Genomic DNA, 24,749 nt, shown 5'->3' on the forward strand with positions numbered 1-24,749 from the left:
TCAAACTGGCAGCGAAAAGGGAAAATCCCAAGGGCGCGATCTAGACGTGCACGTTCGCAGTTCAATCAGCGAACTGCAACGTATTCTTGAAACACCGCTTTCGCGCACACACATCCCCGGCAGACGACCGGAGGGTGAGAAAAGTTGACGCGTTACAAAACCTTTTTCGGTGAACGCAGCGCGCGGTGCAAAATGGCGGACGGCTCTTACTCGAGCCGACGCCTCTAGGCGAGGATTCTCCGGAACCTCAATGCCTATACCTGACTAAGCAGGTTTCTCAATCCTACAGCGATAACAGATATCGCACGAAATTCCTTTCAAGGACTCAAAGTTCACTCGCGATGTACGCTCAACCAAGCTCGGTACGGAGCTTCAAGACACATCTTTTTTCCTATCTCCACACGTCTTCTTCCTCCTCTCTATCGTCGTCTTCCGGTGCTCGATCCTGTTTCCTGTCTCGTTTTTCCGTGAGCGCTTTTAACCTTTTAACCACAATAACCATTTCCTTTAAACAACAATAACCATAATCACCGTTTCCTTCAAACCCCAATAATAATAATAATACAGAGAACCATAAGGGTTTCAAGTGGATGAAAACCATAACAGCGGAAGGGACGAATCCGTAACACTTCCCCCCCTCTAGAAAGAAAGTTCGAACCTAGTGAAAACTTTCTTTGTAGGCAACACCCTTTAAACAAACAAAAGCAACTCACCCCCAAATCATCAATTCCCGTGAGCAACAACAACCAATATTTCCCCAAACATAAAGCAACAAAATTCCCAACAACCTACAGGGATATCCAATGTTAATTCACTCTGGACAAAGCATCAACAACGACATTGTCCCTGCCCTTTACAGGTTCAATTTCCCAGTTGGACTCCTGCAAAGCCAAACTCCATCTCAACACCCTCTGATTTTTTTTTTGTATACAAGATCGAGGCTCGTGAAAGAGCTAACATTAATCACACAAAAAGACAAACCGACACACAAAACACAAAAAACAAGGGGAGCGGCAGACAATATGGGGAGAGCTGGAAGGACACAAACACAACATTTGAGAGCAGGGACATCGGGAGGACTTGGGGGGAGGTGGGAGAGGAATAAAACATATGAACACTGCAAGGACTCTGGGGTGAATTACCGGGGGTAGAAAAGATCAAGGTTTTCGATGGGGGAAGATAAGAGATGGTGGTGAACAGCTGTTTTAAAGACCTGGAGGGAGGAGTGGGATTGAAGGGAGTGGGGGAGTTTGTTCCAGAGGCGGGAGAAAAGGGGAATGAAAGAGTGAAGGTGAGCAGAGAGCCTAGACTTTGGCAGTTTAACCATAAGAGGGTTGCAGGCAGATCTTGTGCGACCTGAAGGAATATTGGGGGGACAGAGCACAGAGATCGCTGGGGGAGCAAGGCCGGAGAGGAGTCGGTAGAAGACAGAAAGACCACCAACCTGCCTGCGGTGAGTGAGTGAAAGGCCCTCGGAGTTGACTACATCGCAGGAGATTCCAATGATTCTGAAAGCTTTGGCCTCAACAGCGTGAAGCCGAACAAGGTGTGAGGCAGGAGCACCAGCCCAGAGGGGGGAACAGTATTCCATTGAGCTGCAGATGAAAGCCTTGTATGTGGTGAGGAGCTCAGGTGTACCAAGCAAGGACTTCGCACGACGGAGGATGCCCAGTCGGCGACTGGCTTTGGAGGCCAGCTTGGAAATGTGGTTTTCCCAAGAAAGATCATGGCAGATAGTGAGACCCAAAAGCTTGAGCGACAGAACTTCTTGGAGAGGATTGTTGAGAAAGTAGATGGGAGGGTTGTCCAGTCGGTCCTTTCGGAGAGACATTGTAAGAGTGTGAGATTTGTCAGGATTGAAAGACATGTTCCACTTGTTTGACCAGTCTGTGATTTTGTCCAGGTCTGCAGAGAGTGAGGAGGCTGCAGACTGCCGATCTGAGGGATGAGGAATGGAGCGGCAGATAGTGGAGTCATCAGCAAAGAGATAGGGAGGATTTTGCAGAGAGTCGGAGAGGTCATTGATGAAGACCAGAAATAGCACAGGGCCCAGAACACTACCTTGGGGAACTCCAGCCAGAACAGGTTGGGAAGATGAGAGAAATCCATTCAGGGCCACATGTTGCCTACGACCAGAGAGGAAATCCGCAAGCCATGAGTGGAGATTTCCCTGAATACCATAGGAGGTGAGTTTGGTGAGCAGAGCTGGGTGCCAGACCGTATCGAAGGCACATGATATGTCAAGTGAGACAGCTCTGATTTCCTGTTTGGCATTGAGGACCTCCATCCATTGTTGAGACAGCAGAAGCAACATGTCCAGAGTAGAATGACCTGGTCTGAATCCAAATTGATGATCAGAGATCAAGCCATTGGAGAAGAGGAAGGATTTGATATCTGAAGCAATGATGGATTCCATGACTTTGCTGATAATTGGGAGCAGGCTGATTGGTCTGTAGTTGCAAGGATCTGTTTTTGCACCTTTTTTGTGTAAAGCGGTAATGTTTGCTGATTTCCAAGATGCTGGCAGATGACCTTGAGCAAAAGAGAGGGTGAAAAGAACAGAGAGAGGGTGAGATAGAGCGGCAGAGCAGGATTTTAGGACCCGAGGGCTGATGCCATCTGGTCCAGTTGCAGAATCAGAGTCGACGTTCGATAAAAACTTCTCCACCTTGTCAGGAGAGAAGGACACAGAGTCCAGGAGTAGTTGGGTTCGACTGGGAAAGGTGGGAACAGAGAGAGATGGGTTTGGGACACAAGATTTTGAGGCAAACACAGAGTTGAGGCATTCGGCTTTGTCACGTGCGGTGTCAACTGTGTAGCCATTTGAGGTAAGGGAGGGGATGGAGGGGGAACAAACACCAGAAACGGATTTGACCAGACACCACCAGGATTTGGAGGAAGGAGACAGATTTGAGAGTTCAATCTTGAGTGTGGAGAGATAGTGCTTCCTGGCACTCCTGAGGGTAGAAACACACTTGTTTTGAGCTTGGTGGAAGGAACTGAGATTGCCTTCAGTTGGATTTGCCTTCCAAGATGCAAAGGCAAGTTGTTTCAGGGCAACTGCCTCACCACAAGATTCAGTGTACCATGGACAGGAGGAAGGGTAAGACAACTGAAGACGAGATGGGATAAATCTGTGCATGAGAGAGAGCAGTTTGCTTTGGAAGAATTCCCAGGAAGAATTGATGTCAGAGGCATTAGAGATGGGAGACCAGTCCAGTTGATTGATGGCTGCTTGCAGACCGTGCCAGTCGGCCTGAGTGAAATGCCAGACTCGTCGGCGCTGAGGAGGCTCTCTGAGAATGGCCAGTGAGATGTCCACTTTAACAAGCACATGATCAGAAGAACCGATTGGAGCAGAAGAAGAGCAGCAGACATTTGCAGGGAAGTTAGTCATAACCAAGTCCAGAAGAGAAGATACTCCATTGACCGAGATCCGGGTCAGGAAATTGACAGGTTGTGTCAGTCCCAATGAGTCGCAGAAGTCCTTTGCTGAGGTGCCATGGCCGGTGAGAGATGAACCCACACCCAGCCAGCTGGCATGATGACAGTTGAAGTCGCCACATATGAGGAAGAGAGAGTTTGGATGAGTTGATAGAAGTTGGTCCATGTTGTCCGACAGAGAAATGTAAATGGAGTCATCACTGTTTGGAGGACGGTACAGAACACATATGAACAAAAGGTGGGAGCGGAGAGGAAGCCGTAGCCAGAGGTACTCCTGTGGGTGGGCTGGAGAGAAGGCAGTGCAGGGAGAGTGAGGAAGAGAGTTTTTGATAAAGATAGCCACCCCACCACCAGGACGAGGATCAGGTCTATCGTACCGGAGGAGGGAGTAACCAGGAAGAGATATTAAGGAATCAGAGACATCTTGAAGGAGGAAAGTTTCTGTTAAGCAGATCAAGTCTGGATTTTCAGAAGCAACCTGAATGGAGAGGTCAATCAGGTTTGAGCGAAGGCCCCGGATGTTTGAGGTCCATACCGTTAGTGAGGAGAGAGGGGGAGCATCGGGTGCAGGACAGGGGAGGGGAGGGGTAGGGTCAGATGAAGGGTGAGAGGGGGATGTAGGAAGAGCAGTTGATAGTGTGTCAGAGATTACAGAAGAGTTACAAGAAAGGGAAGGATGAGGAGGACGAAAGGTTTGATGGTGATGGAATGAGGCACAGTGAGAGTTTGTTTGAGGGGGGCAGAGGAAAGTAGAAGGTTGGCCTTGGGGGAGGTGGAGGTATGACATAGGAGGGAGAGGAAGTGGGGAGGAGGCAGCTTTGAGAAGGAGGTGGGAGGAGGGAGAATTTGGGAGGGGTGGTTGGGGGGGAGATTTGAAGGGGAGGGGCAAGGGGGGAGTTTAGAAAGTGGATGATTAATGAAAGATGAACATATATAACAAATTGGGTTTGTTGTGATTTTCAAGTTAGCGATTCGTTTAAGAACGATGGAGGAGGGATGGAATGAATGAGAATTTAGAGCATGGAGTGATTTTGAATCATAAGAGATTGAATATTTTTTGAAATGGAATGGGTTGAAGAGGAAATTGAAAGGAGCCTTTTAAATAAGAAGAAAAACAGCGTGTTGTAATAAACCACTGAATAAAACACTGAAGGGGATAGTTGAAACATATTTAAACAGAACTGTGAAGAACAATCTTATATTCACAAAAATACCAATGGGGAGAGGAAGCCTAGAGCGACGACCACGAGTCACTTGAACAGGGCAAAAGGTGGAAGGCCTTAGTTTCTTTTGAATGAAGGTTAAGGGGCTGTGACCAAAACCCAAAGGCCAGCATATCTATAGCACTTTTCCCGGGAGGCCGAGCTGAAAGCCAGGTTCCATGGTGGTTGGGTGGTGTGGCCTGGAAGTATTCACTACATGGACGCCTTTAGGAACGTGGCGTTCACGGTTAATCCGTGTAGGAATTTTGGCTCGGCTGCTCCGCAGCATTCAGTGCTTCAACTCTTTCTCACTTTCGTATTAATCACGGTTGGACCGCTCGTCACTGTAGTCCTGGGAATAGCGGTCTCCTTCTCGGCCCCTACCCTGATAAATCCTTCCTTCGGGAGCTGCCGTAACTCTGGGAGCCTCCATAATAATATCGATTAGGGCTACCACCAAAACTACTACTCCGTTGTCCTCCTCTGTAGCCCCCTCGACACCTATGAAATGCCTTCCCTACTGTTATGGTCCGACCCTCTAGCTCCTTGCTATTCAGATCCTTTTGTGCATCTCTGGCGTCCTTTGAGTTTCCAAACGTGACAAAGCCAAACCCTCTTGACTTTTGTGTCTCCCTGTCTTTTATCAGCAGCACTTCCAAGAGTGGTCCATATTTGCTGAAGGCAGAGTCCAGAACATCTTCCTTTGTTTTGAAGTTCAGTCCACCTACAAAGAGCTTGCCAATATTGCCTCCATCCCTGACTTGCGTGTGCTGACACTTAGGTTCAGGGTACTTCATCTTCTCTTCAGGGCGTTTCCTACTAGGCTTTTCAACAACCATCGGGTTACCAGAAACTTGACCACCGGCCAAATCATTCCCGATAACAAAAGATACTCCCTCTACAGGAAGAGTGGCTTGTAAACCTACGGTGACCGGTCCTGACACCAAATCAGACTCTAAATGGATGACATGAAGTGGAGATTTAACACAGCTACCAATCCCCTGTTAACGAACATGAACACCAGTTGCCGTCTTCTCTGACAACGGCAAAATGCCTTCAAGCATCAAAGACTGATGTGCTCCTGTGTCCCTCAAGACCCTAACCGGTTTCTGGTTAGTCGAGTCTCCATCCAAGGACACAAACCCCTCTGAAATAAATGGTTGGTAACCCTTTTGAGGGCGATTTCTCACATTTGCCATTGCATTCGGAGTTGTACTAGTCGAACTCCGCTCCTGATTTTCCTTTCCCAGAGCATAACAGTGGGACATCAAGTGTCCCGGTTTATGGCAAAAAGTGCAAGTAGGCCCGGAGGGGAACCTTGTGGTCTGCCTCGAGCCCCCCGTAAGATAAGTCTGTCTTGGAACTGTTGTCTTCTGATTTCTAGAAGTCGTGGTATCAGAGTGGTCCCCATAGTCATCTCGAGGCCACCCCCATCAATTTTCGTTCTCTGCCCCTGATGTACCATAGTTCCCCTGGCTAGGTCTAGGTGAGAAGTTAGGTTTGTGGAACCCCATCCTGTGTGTTAAGGCATAGTCATCTGCCATGGTTGCTGCCTCATACAACTTTGGTACTTTCCTTTCCTCCAGATGTACTTTAATGTCCTCGTGGACACACTGTTGGAATTCCTCCACCAGGATCAATTGTCGCAATAGTTCAAAGTCTTTCCCAACCCCTTTTGAATCACACCACCTATCAAACATGGTTTCTTTCATTCTGGCAAACTCCACATGGGTCTCACTCTCCCTCTTCCTGGCATTCCGGAATTTTTGCCGGTAAGCTTCAGGGACCAATTCATAGGCTTTGAGAATGGTTTTCTTCACTATCTCATAATCTGCACATTGGTCAATTGGTAAAGCCGAATAAATATCTTGAGCTTTACCCACCAGAACACTTTGCACTAACATGGTCCAGGACTCCTCAGGCCATTTTCGGAGTTAATAGTTGAGCCACTGGAGCCACTGGAGTTGAGCCACTTTCTCAAAGTGTGAAAAAAATCTGGCTACCTCCTTTTCATTGAAGGGTGGAACCAGCCTCACATGTCTGCCAACATCCCAGGTGTTCTGACTAGGTGTCGAACCAGTCGGCATGGATGGTACCTCTCCCCGTTCTTTCATTAAATCCAGCTCCTTGAGTTTAAGTTCCTGCTGAAGCGCCATTTCACGGTCCTTTAACTCCCTTTCGGCTTTTCTCTCCTCTGCTTTTTTTCACTTCTAACCTTTCCTGGAGTTCTCGTTCAACTCTCCTTTCCTCTGCTTTTTTCTCTTCTCTTCTTTCCTCCTGTGCTGCTCTTCTTTCCTCGAGTTCTCGTTCCTGTTCTGCTCTTTCCTTTTCTGCTTTCCTTTCCTCTGCTTTTAACCTTTCCTGGCTCTGCAATTGCATCTCCAATTTCCAGAGCTCCACATTTTCTTGTTCCTCGGGTAACCAATCCAAGGCTCCCTCTTCCCATGTTCCTTGTACCACCAGAGATTCTATCACCAATCTCTGCATCTCTGCTTTCCTCATATTCGTTCGGACCTCCAAGCTAAAATGTCTGGCCAATACCAAGAGGTCCGATTTTAGTAACGCTCTGAACTGTGCCTCACTAGGGGTCGCTGCAAGCTTCTCTGTGTCAAACTCCATGGTGACTATTGTTAACACCTGTTAACCTTCACACAAGAAATCCCCAAAAAAAAAATTGGGGAAAATTTGGGAATGTTGGAAAAAGTTCCAAATTTGGGAATTCTGGGAGTGTTAGGGAATTCATTCCCGGACTAAATTTAAGGAATATATTTTTATTTTTTTTATATCCCGGACGAAGACCCAATTTCGAGCCCACGAGTCAATTGGACGAGCCCCCAATTTCTGTTACGTGTCCCTCCCCGACGTCCTGGTCTTGGTATACCTCCGAACCCCGAGAAGAGCCACGGCAAAAAAAAATGTATTATTCCGTGTCGAAATCAATATTGAAACCACACCAATGATTATCCACAAACCAAATAATGTATTAAAAAGCACACAGGAAGAACCATACAACAATGATAGCAATCAACCACATAATCAATATCTTAAGATGGTACCATCTTCTCGAGTAACCTAACTCAAACTCACTGCGCTCCCAGTGACTGGACAAAACACTCCTCAATGTCTCTATAACTCAGAGGGGATCCCGGAGATGAGGGGCAGAGGCGATGAGGTGAGTAAGGAGGTGTAGGCAGGGCATGGACCGTCACGTGGTCCGAACCAACATCAAACTGGCGGCAGAAAGGGAAAATCCCAAGGGCGCGATCCAGACGTGCACGTTCGCAGTTCAATCAACGAACTGCAAAGTATTCTTCAAACGCCGCTTTCGCGCACACACATCCCCGACAGACGACCAGAGGGTGAGAAAAGTTGACGCGTTACAAAACCTTTTTCGGTGAACGCAGCGCGTGGTGCAAAATGGCGGACGGCTCTTACTCGAGCCGACGCCTCTAGGCGAGGATTCTCCGGAACCTCCATGCCTATACCTGACTAAGCAGGTTTCTCAATCCTACAGCGATAACAGATATCGCACGAAATTCCTTTCAAGGACTCAAAGTTCACTCGTGATGTACGCTCGACCACGCTCGGTACGGAGCTTCAAGACACATCTTTTTTCCTATCTCCACACGTCTCCTTCCTCCTCTCTATCGTCGTCTTCCGGTGCTCGATCCTGTTTCCTGTCTCGTTTTTCCATGAGCGCTTTTAACCTTTTAACCACAATAACCATTTCCTTTAAACAACAATAACCATAATCGCCGTTTCCTTCAAACTCCAATAATAATAATAATAATAATAATAATAATAATACATAGAACCATACGGGTTTCAAGTGCATGAAAACCACAACAGCGGAAGGGACGAATCCGTAAGAATGTGTTGGGGTTGAGTTGAGGAAGGTGCCTTTCGAAAATTGGCACGCTGCGATTTTCAATATGGCCGCTACGGCAGCCATCTTGAAATTGGTTTCCGTCAATTTTGAGCAGAACAGCTTGTCCGATTAAATCCATTTTTGCAGTGTGTGTTGGGGTTGAGTAGAGGAAGGTTCAGGGGTGCGCTGCGATTTTCAATATGGCCGCCACGGCAGCCATCTTGAAATTGGTTTCCATCAATTTCGAGCAGAACGGCTTGTCCGATTAAATCCATTTTTGCAGTGTGTGTTGGTGTTGAGTAGAGGAAGGTTCCTTTCGAAAATGGGCGCGCAGGGATTTTCAATATGGCCGCCACGGCTTCCTTTCACCATGCACAGGCTGAGGGGTTACGCCCGCTTTGCGGTGCTATTTATTGTTACTTGTGTTAAAGCTGAAAACCCTGATATCAAAATAAATCACTGTTTCTTACATCAGGAAAACCTTGCCACTCAACGTTTGCAACAGGACCTCCATGCAGTTCTCAATGATTCTGTCCAAATTGTGAATTTTGTCAAGGCCAGCGCTGTAACCTAACACATTTTCTATAAAATGTGTGAACAGCTGGGATCACATCACCAGGTCTTGCAACAAGGCTTTCATCCGCAGCTCAATGAAATACTGCTCTCCCCTCTGGGCTAATGGAATCCTAGTCGATCGCTGAAGCCTGTCATCCTTCCGAGGTCGGCAAATTGAGTACCAGTTCACTGGTAATTCCCTGTGTCGCAAGAGTCGACTCACAGGGTTGGTGGCAGGAAGGGCATCCGGCCGTAAAACATTGCTTCAAAAAGGGGACCATGGTGCCTGAAAAAGGCCAACCCCTGCTTTGCAGGGAAAAATGGCCTCTAAAGGTGGTTCTTCCTCTGGGCTAATGCTCCTGCCTCACGCTATTAAAACCAAAACTTTCAGAATCATTGGAATCTCCCGTGATGAAGCTAACTCCGAGGACCTTTCTCTCTCTCGCCGCAGGCAGGTCGGTGGTCTTTCTGTCCTCTACCGACTCCTCTCCGGCCTTGCTCCCCCAACTCTGTCTGTGCTCTGTCCCCCAAATATTCCTTCAGGTCGCGCAAGATCTGCCAGCAACCCTCTCCTGGTGAAACTACCAAAATCAAGACTCTCTGCTCACCTTCACTCTTTCATTCCTCTTTTCTCCCGCCTCTGGAACAAACTCCCTCGCTCTCTTCAATCCCACTCCTCCCTCCAGGTCTTTAAAACAGCTGTTCACCACCATCTCTTATATCTTCCCCCATCGAAAACCTTGATCTTTTCTACCCCCGTTAATTCACCCCAGATCCACTTTTTTGAAATACCGACTTCTTTCCTGGAAGTCCTAGCAGTGTCCATGTGTTTTTTATACCTCTCCCACCCATCCACCCCCTTCCCATGCCTCATCCCCACAATCCCTCTCCCTCCCACAGATCTCCCGATGTCCTTGTCTCCACTGTTGTATTTGTGTGCTTCCCTCTCTCTCCCCATCTTGTCTCCTGCTCCCTTTATTATATGTTTTATGTGTCCATTTGTTTTTTGTGATCAATGTTAGCTCTTACACGAGCCTCGATCTTGTCTACAAAAAAAAATCCAATCCACAAAAAATTTTTTTTAAAACTCTTTGATAAATCATTGTGTTGGTAATTAATTCAATAAAACAATATTCTCCGAGATTGGATTTTCCTGATATAAGCATCATCACAAAGGTTGTCACGAGTTTCAAACGAACATTACAAATAATTAATTAAATATCCATTGCAAGATGGTACGTTCTCACGGCACTCTTCAAACGAGCTTTGAGATTATTAAAGTAAACACAACGTATCAAAATGACAGGTCATTAATCATTGCATGTGCAGCGTTTCGACTTGCCAGGCCAGGACAAGATTGTATTCAGGGTCGCCACCATAAAAGTTTGGGAACCACTGCCTGAGAAACGTACTGTTGGAATGTACCCTTTAGGCCATCTTTAACCTTTTCAGTGCATTCCACGCAAGCATCTCCAGTCTCCTTGGAAAACACAGACTATACTTTTTTTCCAGCAAATATCCATACCTTGTGAGGTCATGGTAGATTGCTAAGAAGGTTAGAATGGTGGCACCAAAGGTCACAACGATCAGGCAGTGATGACGACAAATCCGCATGGCAGCGTGAGGTTGGCCAGTAGATGTCAAGAACACACAGCTGTAAAGAACGGAATAAAAAAAAACTTCAGGTTTTAAACTTGGATATGAATCCATGTTAATAATGTTTTACATTCCCTCGCTCCCTCGCTCAATCCAATGCAGGTCATAATTTTCAAAAATAATCCCAGCCCCACTCCCCCTCAATCGACACCCCCAAACCGATAAGCTCCAATCATTATAGTTCGACAGTAAACTAGAACCAACACTCGATAGAGTGCATACCTCTGCCAGGCTGTCTCCCATCGATTGATCGGATCTGAATCCGGACCTGAAGCAAAATAGAATCAGCTTGTTCATGTCACACACCCAACATCTCCACCAAGTTTTGTCATAACCTGTCCACAACATTTTTGAAATAACAAGCCATACTATATATCGTTTTTGGATCCAATCTCTCAAATGTGAAGAATCACTCAAAAATTATAGCATCCGGATCTTCACCAAAATCGAATCAACTCTTCCTCATCACACACCTAACATCTCCACCAAGTTTTGTCATAACCTGTCCACAACTTTTTGAAATAACAAGCCATACTGTATATCGTTTTTGGATCCAATCTCTCAAATGTGAAGAATCACTCAAAACATTAGAGCATCCGGATCTTCACCAAAATCGAATCAACTCTTCCTCATTACACGCCCAACATCTCCACCAAGTTTTGTCCAAATCCATCAATAACTTGAGTTATCCTGCTCACGGCAGATACACAGACAGCCCGGCCACCTTTGGTGATGGACGTAACAACTGCAAACTCGACCACAAATTAGCCAGTCACACAAAAAAAAGGCCAACATGCTTTTGGAAGATAACATCATCAATTCCTCAAATGAATCATCTTCCGTCCATGGTTTCAAGACAGCTGTTCACCACCACCATCCCCATTCATACCCATGATATTGTTGCGGTTTTGCGAAGCCCGTTCCCTTACAGAGGGGAGATTAAGCCCCTTTTTCTCCTTGGGTCTTCGAACTGCGAGACTGAGTCGCCACCTCCGGGCAGACATGGAAAAGGGTCTCGGGACAATTTTCGCATGTACCGAAGTACCCACGCCGCCGCGGAAGCGGGGATCGAGTCTCGCACGAACCACGCGTAATTGAGTACACCCGAGCGGATGGCGTACCACGTGGTCCGTGCTGTTACCTTGCTATTGGAACCCGATCAGAGCGATCTAATTCGTACCATGCTAAGTCAATGATGGAAGGGACGAAACGGTCGAATCAGAGGAAGAACAGATTTTATTATTATTTACACAATGTACAATGGTAGAAGAAGAAGAGACACAGGGCAGTCTTAAACAGTCTTACTTATTTTCCCAGACAATGGGCCCACTTACACACACAGGGAGATGAAGGATGAATGTTCACGCGCCGAACGCGCCGGCTTTGGTCCTCCAGGAACAGCTCACCCGGCGTGGACCTCTGACGGTCACCGCACGTATCCCGGCGAAGGCAGGCAGGCAGGCGGGAAAATCCTCGCGGCGCGTATCTCAGCAAAGGCAGGCAGGCGGGAAAATACGCGCATCTGTGGCCCGGCGTAGCTGTCATTCACAGCGCGATTAATACAACTGTGCGGAGCGCGGGGAGCAGGGCAAAGTTCATATACCAACGTTCGTACCAACTGAGAACTCACGTATTCGGCCCCGAGTGATAACTCATCTGCCTTATAACTCAACGGAGGACTGAACACAGTGCATCCCTTCTCATCTCATAACTCTGGTGGGGGCTCTGGGCACAGAGTTATATGGTCCCGCCCTGGCCCAACTCGAATGTTCCAAACCCCTCCTTTTGCCGCAGTGGTAAGGCACTCCCCTCGAGCCCTGATTGGCGGCTCGCCTTACCGTCGGCTCCTCCTCCGCCTTCCTTTGGCCTTGATCGATTTGTTCAGGCCGGCCTCGTGGTATTTCGCACCAAAACCCAAAGCATCGAGGCATCGTAAAGGACCTAACTCTCATTGTCCTACTCAACGCAAAACTAAACACAGGAAAGGTCTACGCTTACATTTACTAAGAAATAACTGAGCTTAAACGAGGCTACGTGTTGTAGTGTAACTAAGCTAGGAGGGGAAATTAACCTTTATTATAAAAACACAAAACCGCAACAATATTTTCTACCCTCATCAATCCTCCCCAAACACACCTCTTTCCACATTTACCGATGCCTGTCTCTCTCTGTCTCTCTCTGTCTGCCTCTCTGTCTCTGTCTGTCTCTCTCTCTGTCCATCTCTGTCTGTCAGTCTCTCTGTCCATCTCTCTGTCCGCCTCTCTGTCTGTCTGTCTCTGTCTGTCCATCTCTGTCTCTCTCTGTCTGTCCGTCCATCTCTGTTTGTCCGTCTCTGTCTGTCCGTCTCTCTCTGTCCCTCTCTGTCTGTCTCTCTGTCCGTCTCTCTGTCCATCCATCTCTGTCTGTCCGTCTCTCTGTCCGTCTCTCTGTCTGTCCATCTCTGTCTGTCTGTCTCTGTCTGTCCATCTCTGTCTGTCCATCTGTCTCTCTGTCTGTCTGTCCGTCTCTGTCTGTCCATCTCTGTCTCTCTCTCTGTCCCTCTCTGTCTGTCTCTCTGTCTCTCTCTCTGTCCGTCTCTGTCTGTCTCTCTCTCTGTCTGTCTCTGTCTGTCCGTCTCTTTGTCCGTCTCTCTGTCTGTCCATGTCTGTCCGTCTGTCTCTGTCCGTCCGTCTCTGTCCGTCCGTCCGTCCGTCTGTCTGTCCGTCCGTCTCTGTCCGTCCGTCTCTGTCCGTCCGTCTCTGTCTGTCCGTCTCTGTCTGTCCGTCTCTGTCTGTCCGTCTCTGTCTGTCCGTCTCTGTCTGTCCATCTCTGTCTCTCTGTCTCTCTCTCTCTCTCTCTCTCTCTCTCTCTCTCTGGAATTGGACTCTTCGGATTTATAACGTGGTGAGCCTGTCTCGCTTTTGGGATGGTACTTCCAACTTCAACGTTGAGCCGCTTATTCTGCACTGTCGCTGTCGATCTGCATGTCGCAGTTGAATCCAGTTGTGAGCAGTCGAATGCTCACACAGCGTTGGAGTTGCTCACTTGTTTGCCACATTTTTGGATTTTCCTGATATTAGCATCCTTGTCACATAAAGGTTGTCACGAGTTTCAAACGAACATCACAAACAAGTAATTAAATAACCACGGCAAGATGGCACATGCCCACGCCACCCCTTCTTCAAAGGAGCAAGAAGACCTGATTGTCTTGTTTTCAGTGAGTGTGTCTACCGACCAGAGTAAGACGGATCTCATGAAGCAAAAACGTTACATTTGTGAGACTTTTGAGAGACAGCCAATATTCCAAGTCCTGTCCACAACTTTTTGAAACAACACGCCATACTGTAGGGGAAAGTGGTACAAAATGGACCCCTTGGGTTATATGGACCCCTTGGTATATTCCACCAGCAGCTGCTGCCATCTTGTGGCTGTTCATGTTAAAACATTCCTTTGTGGATTAGCAGAAAGTAACAACATGGTGGCCATCCCTATCCAGTCTTGAACTCGAGCTGAACCATCCAACATTTTGACACCTACTAGGATCTATCGGTAGGTATGTGAGAAAATTGTGTTTGTGGTGACAGAGTGACTCATATTTCCTAGTGTTACTGCATGCTTTTAGAGTATAAGTCAGTCACTAAAATTGACCTTTGAAACATTCTGCCCAGTACATGTGGTTTCCAATGATGTCAGGTTTTCATGGAGGTCGTTCATGGGGCAAAACGGTCCATTTCCCTGGGGTAAAATGGCCCGTGGGGTACCATTTTACCCTTTAGTGGGCCATTTTACCCCATACATGTTTCTTATTTTTGTTACAAATATGTAGGCCTATGTATACATGTAGGCCTACCCTATATGTATGTATGTATGTATGTCTGTATGTATGCATGCTTGCATGCTGGCTGGCTGGCTGGCTGCATGCATGCATGTAACTTATACATATCTACTTATACCATGTCATTTTATGCACTGAAATATAAGTTCATCTATTGGGCAGGGTGCTTCATGATTGTTGTCTGCTTTAGTTAGTGCTGTTCTCACCAAGTCGGGTAATGAGGGTTAGGAATAAGGGATTATGGGTCATCAAAATGGTCACTGTTTGAATTTTGATTTTCTGTGGAAGTAAGATAGAAACATTGGACCTTACTCTCACAAAGGGGCAGGGTGATTATAATAAATCTGAGAGGGCACCCGTGTACAATTGCCTAGTTGGAACAATGCATGAGTATTTATACACACATTTGTGTATTTGCAGGTGAAGATGCCCCGCAATTATGTACGGAAATCAACCAGGCAGTCTTGGACTGTGGAGGCAATGGAGGCAGCCCTTCAAGCAATAGAGAATGGTGACATGGGGTATAAAAAGGCTGCGAAAGAATTTGGAGTCCCCAAAACCACACTTAAACGACGCCACAAGGGTGGGAACAAGACTGCTAGTGCTAAGGGCTCATCAAAAACTCTTGGTCGTTACAAGATGGTCTTCTCCACAGAAATGGAAACAGCACTAGTGCAGTATATATTGAGTATGGAGCAGATGATGTTTGGGATGACCACAGTGGAGGTCCGTCGATTGGCGTACCAGATGGCAGAACAGAATCACCTCCAGCATCCTTTCAAGAATGCAATCGCTGGAAAAGATTGGTTGCGAGGCTTTTTTTCACGACATCAAGACCTTTCCATCCGTCAGCCTGAAGCGACATCTGCTGCAAGAGGCCCTGAAAATGCTGTGAGACCTGTTGGTGGTCCTGCACCTAACGTTAATGCTGTGAGAGGCCCTGAAAATGCTGTGAGACCTGTTGGTGCTCCTGCACCTGATGCTAATGCTGTGAGAGGCCCCGAAAATGCTGTGAGACCCATTGGTAACACTCAAAGACATGCTGCTGTTCCAAGACCTGCTGTTGCAAGCACCAGTAGGGAGTTCATTTCACCCTTTCAAATCAGTCCCCCACCTAAGGCTACTCCTGCTAAGGGTAGGCCTACAACACGTCAATCAAAAAGGTCAATGTCAGAGCATTTAACATCAAGCCCATACAAGAAACGACTTGCTGATGCAGCTGAAGAAAAGAAAAGACAGGAAGCACAGAAGGCAGAGAAGGCAAAGCAGAGAGCTGAAAAAAAACTTCAGAAGCAAAAGAAAGTTGCAGAAAAGCCAAAAAAGAAGATAGTGAAGGGTAAACGGGCTATATTTACGGCACCAGAAGAATCTAGCGAGTCTGAGGATGATGATGGAACAATGTGCTTATTCTGCCGGGAAAGTTATAGTGTGATAGGAGAAGGATGGATAAAGTGCACAGTCTGTCGTCTTTGGGCCCATGATGGTTGTGCAGGTGTGGATGAAGAAGATGTGAATTTCATCTGTGACTTTTGTGCCTAATTATGTGCATAATCTCACCTTGTAGTCTGTAATTTTTCACAATAAATATTATTTCAGGTTCAAAGTGTTTTGATTGGTGACTCTGAGGGTAATTATTATGTTTTTCAATGGGGTGACCATATTGCCCCACGGGTGGACCATATTGCCCCATATGTGGGGGCCATTTTGCCCAACGTGGTGTACAAAATGGCCCACTTAGCACATTTTTGGTCTTTGGTTCTCACCAGTGAATGGTTGATTTGATTCTAATACCAAGTAATTTGTGTATTTATAATGGAATAATGATTGTAAAGACACTGTCTGATTTCAGATATACTGCATCATTTTGGATAAAATTTCAAAGAAAGCTTAAGTGTGCCATTTTGCCCCACCTTCCCCTACATCGTTTTTGGATCCAATCTCTCTGAGATGATTAAACTTTGGCTGAAAAGCTGTCGTCGATTAATGTGAGGAGCTAGCTGACAAACGTCGGGAATTGACAGGATTGTGAGGAGTAGTGCGCTGCGTCAGTTACTAAATAGGCATTTTAAATGACCATAACGGCATTTGCATCACCATTCACAGTGGCTTCACTGGCAACATGATGAGGGCTTCGACAAAAATCATATCATACAATGTGACCACGTGCTGCATGCTCTTCCGGAAGCAATCACAGTATGGCTGGGTGATTTCATCAAATTCACCCTACGAAGCAAAATGATATCAATGGACACATTTGCAATGACACGTCAATTCAATGCCTCATCTATGCCTGGTGTTGGCTTAATGGTTAGGGTCCTGGCTTGGGATTCTGGGATACATACATACATACATACATACATACATACATACATATACATACATACATACATATACATACAGTCACATGAAAAAGTAAGTACACCCCATGTAAAGTTTTGACTTTTTCAACATATTTCAACATACAGCTATTTGATCTTCATTTCAACAATATTGATAGATAAAGGTGATATAATATAACAAATATCATGAAACATTTACATTTTGTAGTCCATTGTATAATTTAAATAAACATAAATGCAAATTTCGCATGTGGAAAAAGTAAGTACACCCTTGGCTCTAATAGGTGGTATTGCCCCCTTTGGCAGAAACAACATCAAGTAGGCGTTTCTTATAACTGTCTACCAGTCTCTGACATCGACTGGGAGAAATTTTTGCCCACTCCTCCATGCAGAATTCTTTCAGCTATGCGATGTTTGAGGGGTTTCCTGCATGCACAGCTCGTTTCAAATCCCCCCACAACATCTCGATGGGATTTAGATCCGGGATTTGACTTGGCCATTCCAAAACCCTCCATTTCTTTCTTTTCAGCCATTCCTTGGTGGATTTACTGATATGTTTAGGGTCATTGTCATGTTGCGAGGTCCACCTTCGGTTGAGCTTCAACTTTCCGACAGATGGCTTCACATTATCCTCAAGCACCCTCTGGTACAACGAAGAATTCATAGTCGATTCTATGATGGTGAGCTGCCCAGGCCCTGATGCAGCAAAGTTGCCCCAAACCATAATATTTCCACCACCATGCTTTACAGTTGGTATCAGGTTCTTGTGTTCAAATGCTGTCTTTGGTTTTCACCAAACATGTCTTCTGGTACTGTGGCCAAATAGCTCTACCTTTGACTCATATGTCCAGAGCACATTGTTCCAGAAGTGCTGGTCTTTGCCTCGGTGTTCATTGGCAAACTTTAGTCTTGCCCTGATGTTCTTTCTGGACAGCAAAGGTTTCCTCCTGGCACACCTCCCATGTAGATCAAATTTGTGCAGCCTCTTTCTAATGGTAGACTCGTGCACTTTGACATCAACAGTGGCAAGAGCTACCTGCAGGTCCCGTGATGACATTCTGGGGTTCTTTGAGACTTCTTTCAGCATCTTGCGGTCTGCTCTCGGGTTGAACTTGCTGGGGCGGCCTGGCCTGAACAAGTTGGCTGTTGTTTGGAATCTTCTCCACTTGTAGATGATCTTCCGGACAGTCGAATAATTGATTTCAAATTGTTTGGAGATCTTTTAAATCCCTTCCCAGACTCGTAGGCATCTATAGCCTTCTTTCTGAAGGCCTCAGAAAGCTCTTTTGATCTAGGCATGGTGACGCCGCACACTTCAACAACAAAGAGCAAACCAAACTAAATGTCTGAGGTTTAAATAAGACAGGTTCCTCCAAGATCCTCTCCAACGATGTTCTAATCATTTGCACCTGAGCTGGTGCACCTGATTCTAATTTTAGGTATTTGAAGTAGTGATAAATGTAGGGTTGTACTTACTTTTTCCACATGCAAAATTTGCATTAATTTTTATTTAAATTATACAATGGACTACAAAATGTAAATGTTTCATGATATTTGTTATATTACAGACTTGGCATTTAATATGGAATATTTTTTTTGTGGGGGTGAACTTACTTTTCAAGATGTCTTGGAACCAAAAGTTCATTGGAATTATGTTGAAATTATTCTAGATTTTGTTAATGTGACCTTTAAAAGAAACAAAAACCACATTTGACATTTCGAAACAAATAAATTGATCCTTGAAAGTGATGTAAACTGATATCGAACTCAATTCATGGACAGTACTGTGTTAAACTTCTCTACGTTTTCCAGAAGTATCTCTAAATTTTGCACATTAGCCAAAAAATTTTTATAACAAAAACTAAAGTGTAATTACGACTGGGATTACGGACAGTAAAATTACAGTTCAGTACTTCGTGTAACCCCACGAGCATTCAGGAGAGCACGTACACGTTGAGGCATGCTGTTCACGAGATTTGCCAAGGTTTGGACAGGAATCGCTTGCCATGCAGTGACAATAGCCTGCTGCAATTCACGCACAGAGGTCGGCTGCTGGTCCAAGTGGTCGATTTGACGCGTTAATTCTGCCCACAAGTTCTCTATCGGATTCATATCCGGGGACATGGCAGGCCACTCCATATGCTCGACACCATGGTCAGCAAGAAAGTGTTTGATCATGCGAGCACGATGAGGCCGTGCATTGTCATCTTGGAAGACAAAGTTTCCTCGAAAGGCTGCATGAGCAAATGGAAGCAATGTTTCTTCCAGAATGGCCCTGTGCTTGAACTGGTTCAGGTTTCCATTCAGAACAACCAGGTCAGTTTTGCCCAGTGCATGAAAAGCAGCCCAAACGGTCACCCCACCACCTCCAGCTTGGACTCTTGGCACCATAAAATCTTTGTCGTAGGCTTCATGCACTTGTCTGCACACTCGGACGTGACCATCTTGACGATAGACCAGAAATCTAGACTCGTCACTGAAGATCACGTGATTCTAGTGTCCTGGCTGCCATTGAGGGTGCTCTCTGGCCCACTGCAATCGGCGCTGGCGGTGTTGTCTGGTTAGGCGTGGCTTTCTCAGGGGATGCCTGGCACGATAGCCTGCTTGAACCAGTCGTTGGTTGACTAGCCTTCTGGATACAGGCACATTTGTCAGTTGCTGCCACTCAGCCCTAAGCCGATTAGCTGACTTGGTATGGCCATTGCGGACTAAGTGGTGCAGCTGGCGATCATCCCTCCTTGTGGTTCTGCGGGGACGTCCTGGCCTCGGTATTGGAGTAGGGACACCCCTCTGAGCATTTCGTTTCAGGATCTTTGACACCTGACCTTGAGTGATGCCATGCTGCCGAGCAATAGCACGCTGTTTCATGCCGTAATTTCGTAAAGCCACCACTCCATGACAAACAGCATTGTCGAGTTGACGGACCATCTCGAGAGGAAGCGGCAATAACTTTTGGAGACGTGCAGCAGTTGTTTTCCACTAATACAGAACGCAACAACCCTTGTATACCCGACTGTGAAGCCAATGATCAAATGCACCTGTCCGTACATTTTGCCACGCCACCTGTGATATAATCCTGTTGTTGACTTCTTGCTGCGACAGACAATCAGTGACATGGTTCTTTTAACAAATAAATCACCAAAGTGTAACAGAAACTCACTAGATTGATATACTGAGTTAAGAAAGTAAACCCAAGTCAAGAAAAAAGAAAAATTCCATATTAAATGCCAAGTCTGTATATCACCTTTATCTATCAATATTGTTGAAATGAAGATCAAATAGCTGTATGTTGAAATATGTTGGAAAAGTCAAGACTTTACATGTGGTGAACTTACTTTTTCACGTGACTCTAATATATACATATACGTATATACATATACATATACATATACATCTACATATACGTATATATATATTGTTGCGGATATGAGGATTGTATGTTTTTGATTGTGTGTATTGTATTGGAAATTGCTGTGTAACATTGTTGATTATGGCCCCTCCTGCCTCCAGAGTTGTGTAAAGGTAAAAAGGGCGTCCCGGTAGTTAATTCCATGAAACACCACATTGAAGGACACGATAAAACCCTTGTTCAGTAGCTTATATCTTTATTATGTGTTTTAGGGTAAGGCCTTGTCTTCCATTAACATGACACTCCATTGCACCAAGTGAAAGAGATAGATTCCCTTCATTCCCATTCCCAAAAACCTCCATTTCCCCTTTCGTCGAATGCCATTCGCATTGCCAACCAACAATTGCCGCCATTGACCACGAGGCAGGGTTGGGGAAGAAAGGCGGGTCCCCACCTCGTCATGGAGGGGAGGAGTGAGTCAGCCCCACTCAACCAACCACAAACAAGGGGTTGGACTTGGAGAGGGTGTGGAGAGAAACATCAAGGAGGTTCGCGAAGGTTGAGGGGCGGGGCCTATATAACCCGCCGAGGGACGTTCCCCAAAAGAGATGAGAGATGAGCTGAGAAGAGAGATGAGCTGAGATGAGAGATGAGCTGAGAAGAGATGAGCTATGACAAGAGCTGAGTTGTGAGGTCCAAAAGCAGAGATCATCCAGGGAAGCGCAAAAGCCTGCTATTCGTCACCTTGCTCGCCAGCGGCAGCGTCCCCAGCAGCAACACTTGACAGCCGTTTGGGGCCTGGATGGCGGTTTTGAGCAGGGCCGCGAAGGGACGGCGGCTGCCGAACGCGCCGATCATGCTGCCAGCTCCGGACCTTCCTCTCCTTTCCAGCCATTCCTGCCTGCAAGTTCCCCATTCGTGTACGTGAGTTTGTTCTGTTCGTTCTGTCCTGGGTAGTCAATTAAGTCTGTATAAGCTAGTAATTTGCACTGTGGCACCTGCTTTTTCATGTCCCCTGTAAATAACCGTGACTGCTCTTTTTTTTGCTTGTGTGTGTGTAAATAATAAACCCCGTTACTCTTCTGTACGTCTTCTTCTTCCTCTTTGCATTCGGTCGCTTTAGAGTTTTCCCACATTGAATAGCTGTGGCGCGATACGGCCAACGTCTGGGTGAATCGGGGAAAAACTGTTCGGCCGCGGTGCCTCCGCTCGGTAAACAAGTGAATCCTCTTGGATTGCGCTGAGGTTCGGGCATGGAATTTCGAGCCTCGATCATGGTTCGAGCCTCGATCTTGTATACAAAAATAATAATAATAATAATAATAAGAACCTTGGGCCGAATCTCGCGCTTCACCAGTGCGCGTGCGGGAATTTACGTCACGTCGGCAGCGAGAAGGGGTTCCCCAACACGAACCAATCAGGAACTGCCACGTCACACTTATATGATCTCAGAATTCCTGTGACAGGAATTCGCGTTACACTGGCTGGAAGTCATTCGCTAGAGGCGCTTCCTCAGCGCTAATAACATCTAATCCGCGGACCGTAACAATATATATATATATATATATATATATATATATATATATATATATATATATATTGTTACGGACACGACTTAGATGTTGCTTGACCGAGCGGAATGGCCGCCGTGTTCGCACAGTTTACCCGATTACACTCGAACGTTGGCCGAATCGCGCTACGCTAAATCAATGAAGGAAAGGACACAACGGCTGGGATTAATGCAACGACACAAGGGGTACAGTTCTCAAGACCTCCGGAGGAGGATATAATATTGGTGATGCAGAAACGGGTAGATTACACGGTAAGAGGTAAAGCACAGAAAAGATGGGCACTTAGACACAGTCTTATCTATCCCCGACAGACCACAGACAAATGGGACAAGACGGACTTACACGGGGATTGATGGCAAGGAAGGGCAGGCAGTCGATAGCTCAAGGTGCACCTTGGCTCAGGGGCAGAATCAAACGCGGTCCGGTCCAGAGATGCGGGGAGGTATTCAGCGCTTGGAGGTGGCGTCTTCTCTCTCCGTGCTGGGGGCGCATCTCACGTCACCTCCCTCTTCCTGCGCATGTCCAGCGGGGAGTGACACGCCCTCGGCTCGTTAGCTCCGCCCCAGATGGAATCGGTCCACCGCTTCTATTGGGTGCAGGGGTTACCGGGCTCCGCCCTTGACGAGGAGCTGACAGCGAGCCCCTGCGTGGTAACCCCGTCGGAGCACATGTTCAATGGCGGCTAACCAAGCCGGAGTGAGGACGCACACTCCCCGCGCCGCCGCCGCTGTTGTTGTAGTTGTTGTTGTACCACGAGGAAGAGCTGCGGGGAGGTATTGGGAGGTCCTAAACTTTCTAACGGTGCCATACAATCACATTCTGGTGCAACGAAGAGTCAGAATTAATGGAAACGAGTCCTTAACTGACATAGACTAAGAATAACTAGCAAGATGTCCTATAGTTGTCTACGTGAGATGCGGTGAACCTGGGTGCGACATTTAATGGGGGAAATAGGGGAAGGTCGGGGCTACAGAGTGTTGTTTACAGAAAATGGGACGAGGGAATGGGGGATTGGGGATAGTTGGGAAGCATTGGGGAAATAGGGGAATATTTACAAGCGGATATGGATGGAGGCCAAATCCCATATCCGCAACATTGCACCCTTCTCTACCTCGGGGCGTCCCGACCCGATAAATTTTTACCTGCGTTAGTGTGGCACTCAGATGTAGTTCCCTCTACTATTAACTCAACCCTGAGTGCGACAGTTTTACAGATGTTCACAAATGAGTAAATATGTCCCCCTGCGACGTTGCACCCTTCTCCTCACAGAAACACACCCACAGGATAACCGAATCGCGGAAAGAATCCTCAAACTAAACATACAGCCGTAGGGAGCATTATTTACACAAGACTGATATTTACACTACGATCCAGGACCTGTTTTTGGAGGAACACATGCAGATGTTATGCATAGAGAGAGAGCACGCATGCCAGCATCGATACACCAACCCACGAGTGCTCTGTGGCCTTACGGCCTTTAATAATGTGCAGAGCACCCCATCCAAGCACCAAAAGCACCACCCCATCATGTACAGTCAGCACCATCCGGTGCACCAATAAAGTGTTCATAGTCACCGGTGGTGTCGCAGCCGGCCGATGTTCTGGCGCTGGTCTTGCCTTCATGTGGTGTACTTGGCCTTCTTGCTTCTTTAAAAATAAAGAAAGGCGCCAACCGCGTCCATTTCTGAATTGTGGCCGTCAGGGGGGCCAACTATAAGTGGTTCACCTGTATGGCATAGGTGCCACGTTGACCCAGAGGTCCATCAACGGGTGGTGCTTGCCCGCAAAAGAACTGCGGTCCATTGTGGGCGGCCACCAAAACTGCGGTCCATATGGTGTATCGATCCAGGCAGCAAGCAGCGAAAGTGCAGGCCCACAACTGCAGAGCCAGCACCTCTCTCTCCTCTCTCTCTGCCCCAAAGCCAGATCCTCGGAGGTGGGAGACAAAAGAAGCAGACAAGTGAGTAAGGTGGTAAGGGCGCAAAAGTGCACGCAATACAAGGTGATGCACACTGGGGGCACATGGGAACCAGGTGAGACAGGTACGTTCCTACCGTACGCCCCCCCCCCCCCCCACCAGGTAACCTACATTGCCCCTCCCTTACCCCTTACTGTATCCACAAAACACAACACTACCCATAAACATCTACTTTACACATCAACAAACGTCCCTACCGTCTTCCCCGTTCCTCCCATAAACCAAATTCGTCTTCTCTCCCTCCTAACCAATCAAATTTGCCATTTCCAACTCTCATCAAAATCTGCCATCTCCAACTCAACATCAAAATTTGCCATCACCAATTCATCATCAGTCCCTCCTAAGGAGGGAGAGATGGAATCACCCCAATGTCTCATCCACGTCGTGATGCGTCTCACAAATCCACACAGCAATTCTCCCTTCCTGCAACACAGAACAAAGAAAATACAGGTGTGGAGTCATCATCATCACCTCAGGTAAGTGGCTGCGTATGGTGCGACAGGTTCGTCAATCCTAACTATTTCCTAAATGACTTTAACAACTTTACATTACCCGGGGTCTTTCCCTGCCAATCCATTGGCTAACTTACACTATGGGTTCTAAAAACCAATTCCCATTGACCAAACTGTGGTGCTTCTCAATTTGGGGTCTCACTCCCCCGATTCAACACTCGGTGCTCTCGCACAATTTCTGGGCTGTGACGTGTAGCTCTCCCAGCAGGTCTACCCACCTGCACACCTCCACCACTGTAGTTGCCACCCGAGCTTACCTGCTCCTCACCCTAACCTAACTAACTGGGGCAGGCCCTCTCCTGGCTCTGTCACCCCTTGGTGCCCTCTGGCACTGGGCTACCCGGGTCCGTCCTCCGGATCCTCGGGCCCCCACTGACACTAACGGCTCCCAGAGCCCACCTGCGGCCTCACCTGGCCGACATCCTCACAGTGGTGGAGCGCCCAACCAACTACACACACTA

At 46.9% G+C, this 24,749-nt stretch overlaps 1 protein-coding gene across 4 annotated transcripts in view; it reads right to left on the reverse strand.

Annotated features, from left to right (window-relative positions):
• LOC137427403 (galactose-3-O-sulfotransferase 2) overlaps positions 1–24,749 on the reverse strand; it is a 99,089-nt gene that overhangs the window by 23,489 nt on the left and 50,851 nt on the right. The window contains exons 2-3 of one of the 4 annotated variants that reach the window (XM_068116871.2): positions 10,948–10,993; positions 10,595–10,723 (exon numbers count right to left, since the gene is read on the reverse strand). In XM_068116871.2, the coding sequence (XP_067972972.2) occupies positions 10,595–10,723; positions 10,948–10,993 (175 nt within the window). Of the gene's footprint in view, positions 1–10,594; positions 10,724–10,947; positions 10,994–12,059; positions 12,138–23,524; positions 23,624–24,749 lie in introns of those variants that run through there. The other 3 variants (XM_078778239.1, XM_068116875.2, XM_068116873.2) reach the window with 3 other exon arrangements.

The sequence above is a fragment of the Myxine glutinosa genome, chromosome 5 (assembly GCF_964187855.1).
Source record: "Myxine glutinosa chromosome 5, kmMyxGlut1.1, whole genome shotgun sequence".
Lineage (NCBI taxonomy): Eukaryota > Metazoa > Chordata > Myxini > Myxiniformes > Myxinidae > Myxine > Myxine glutinosa.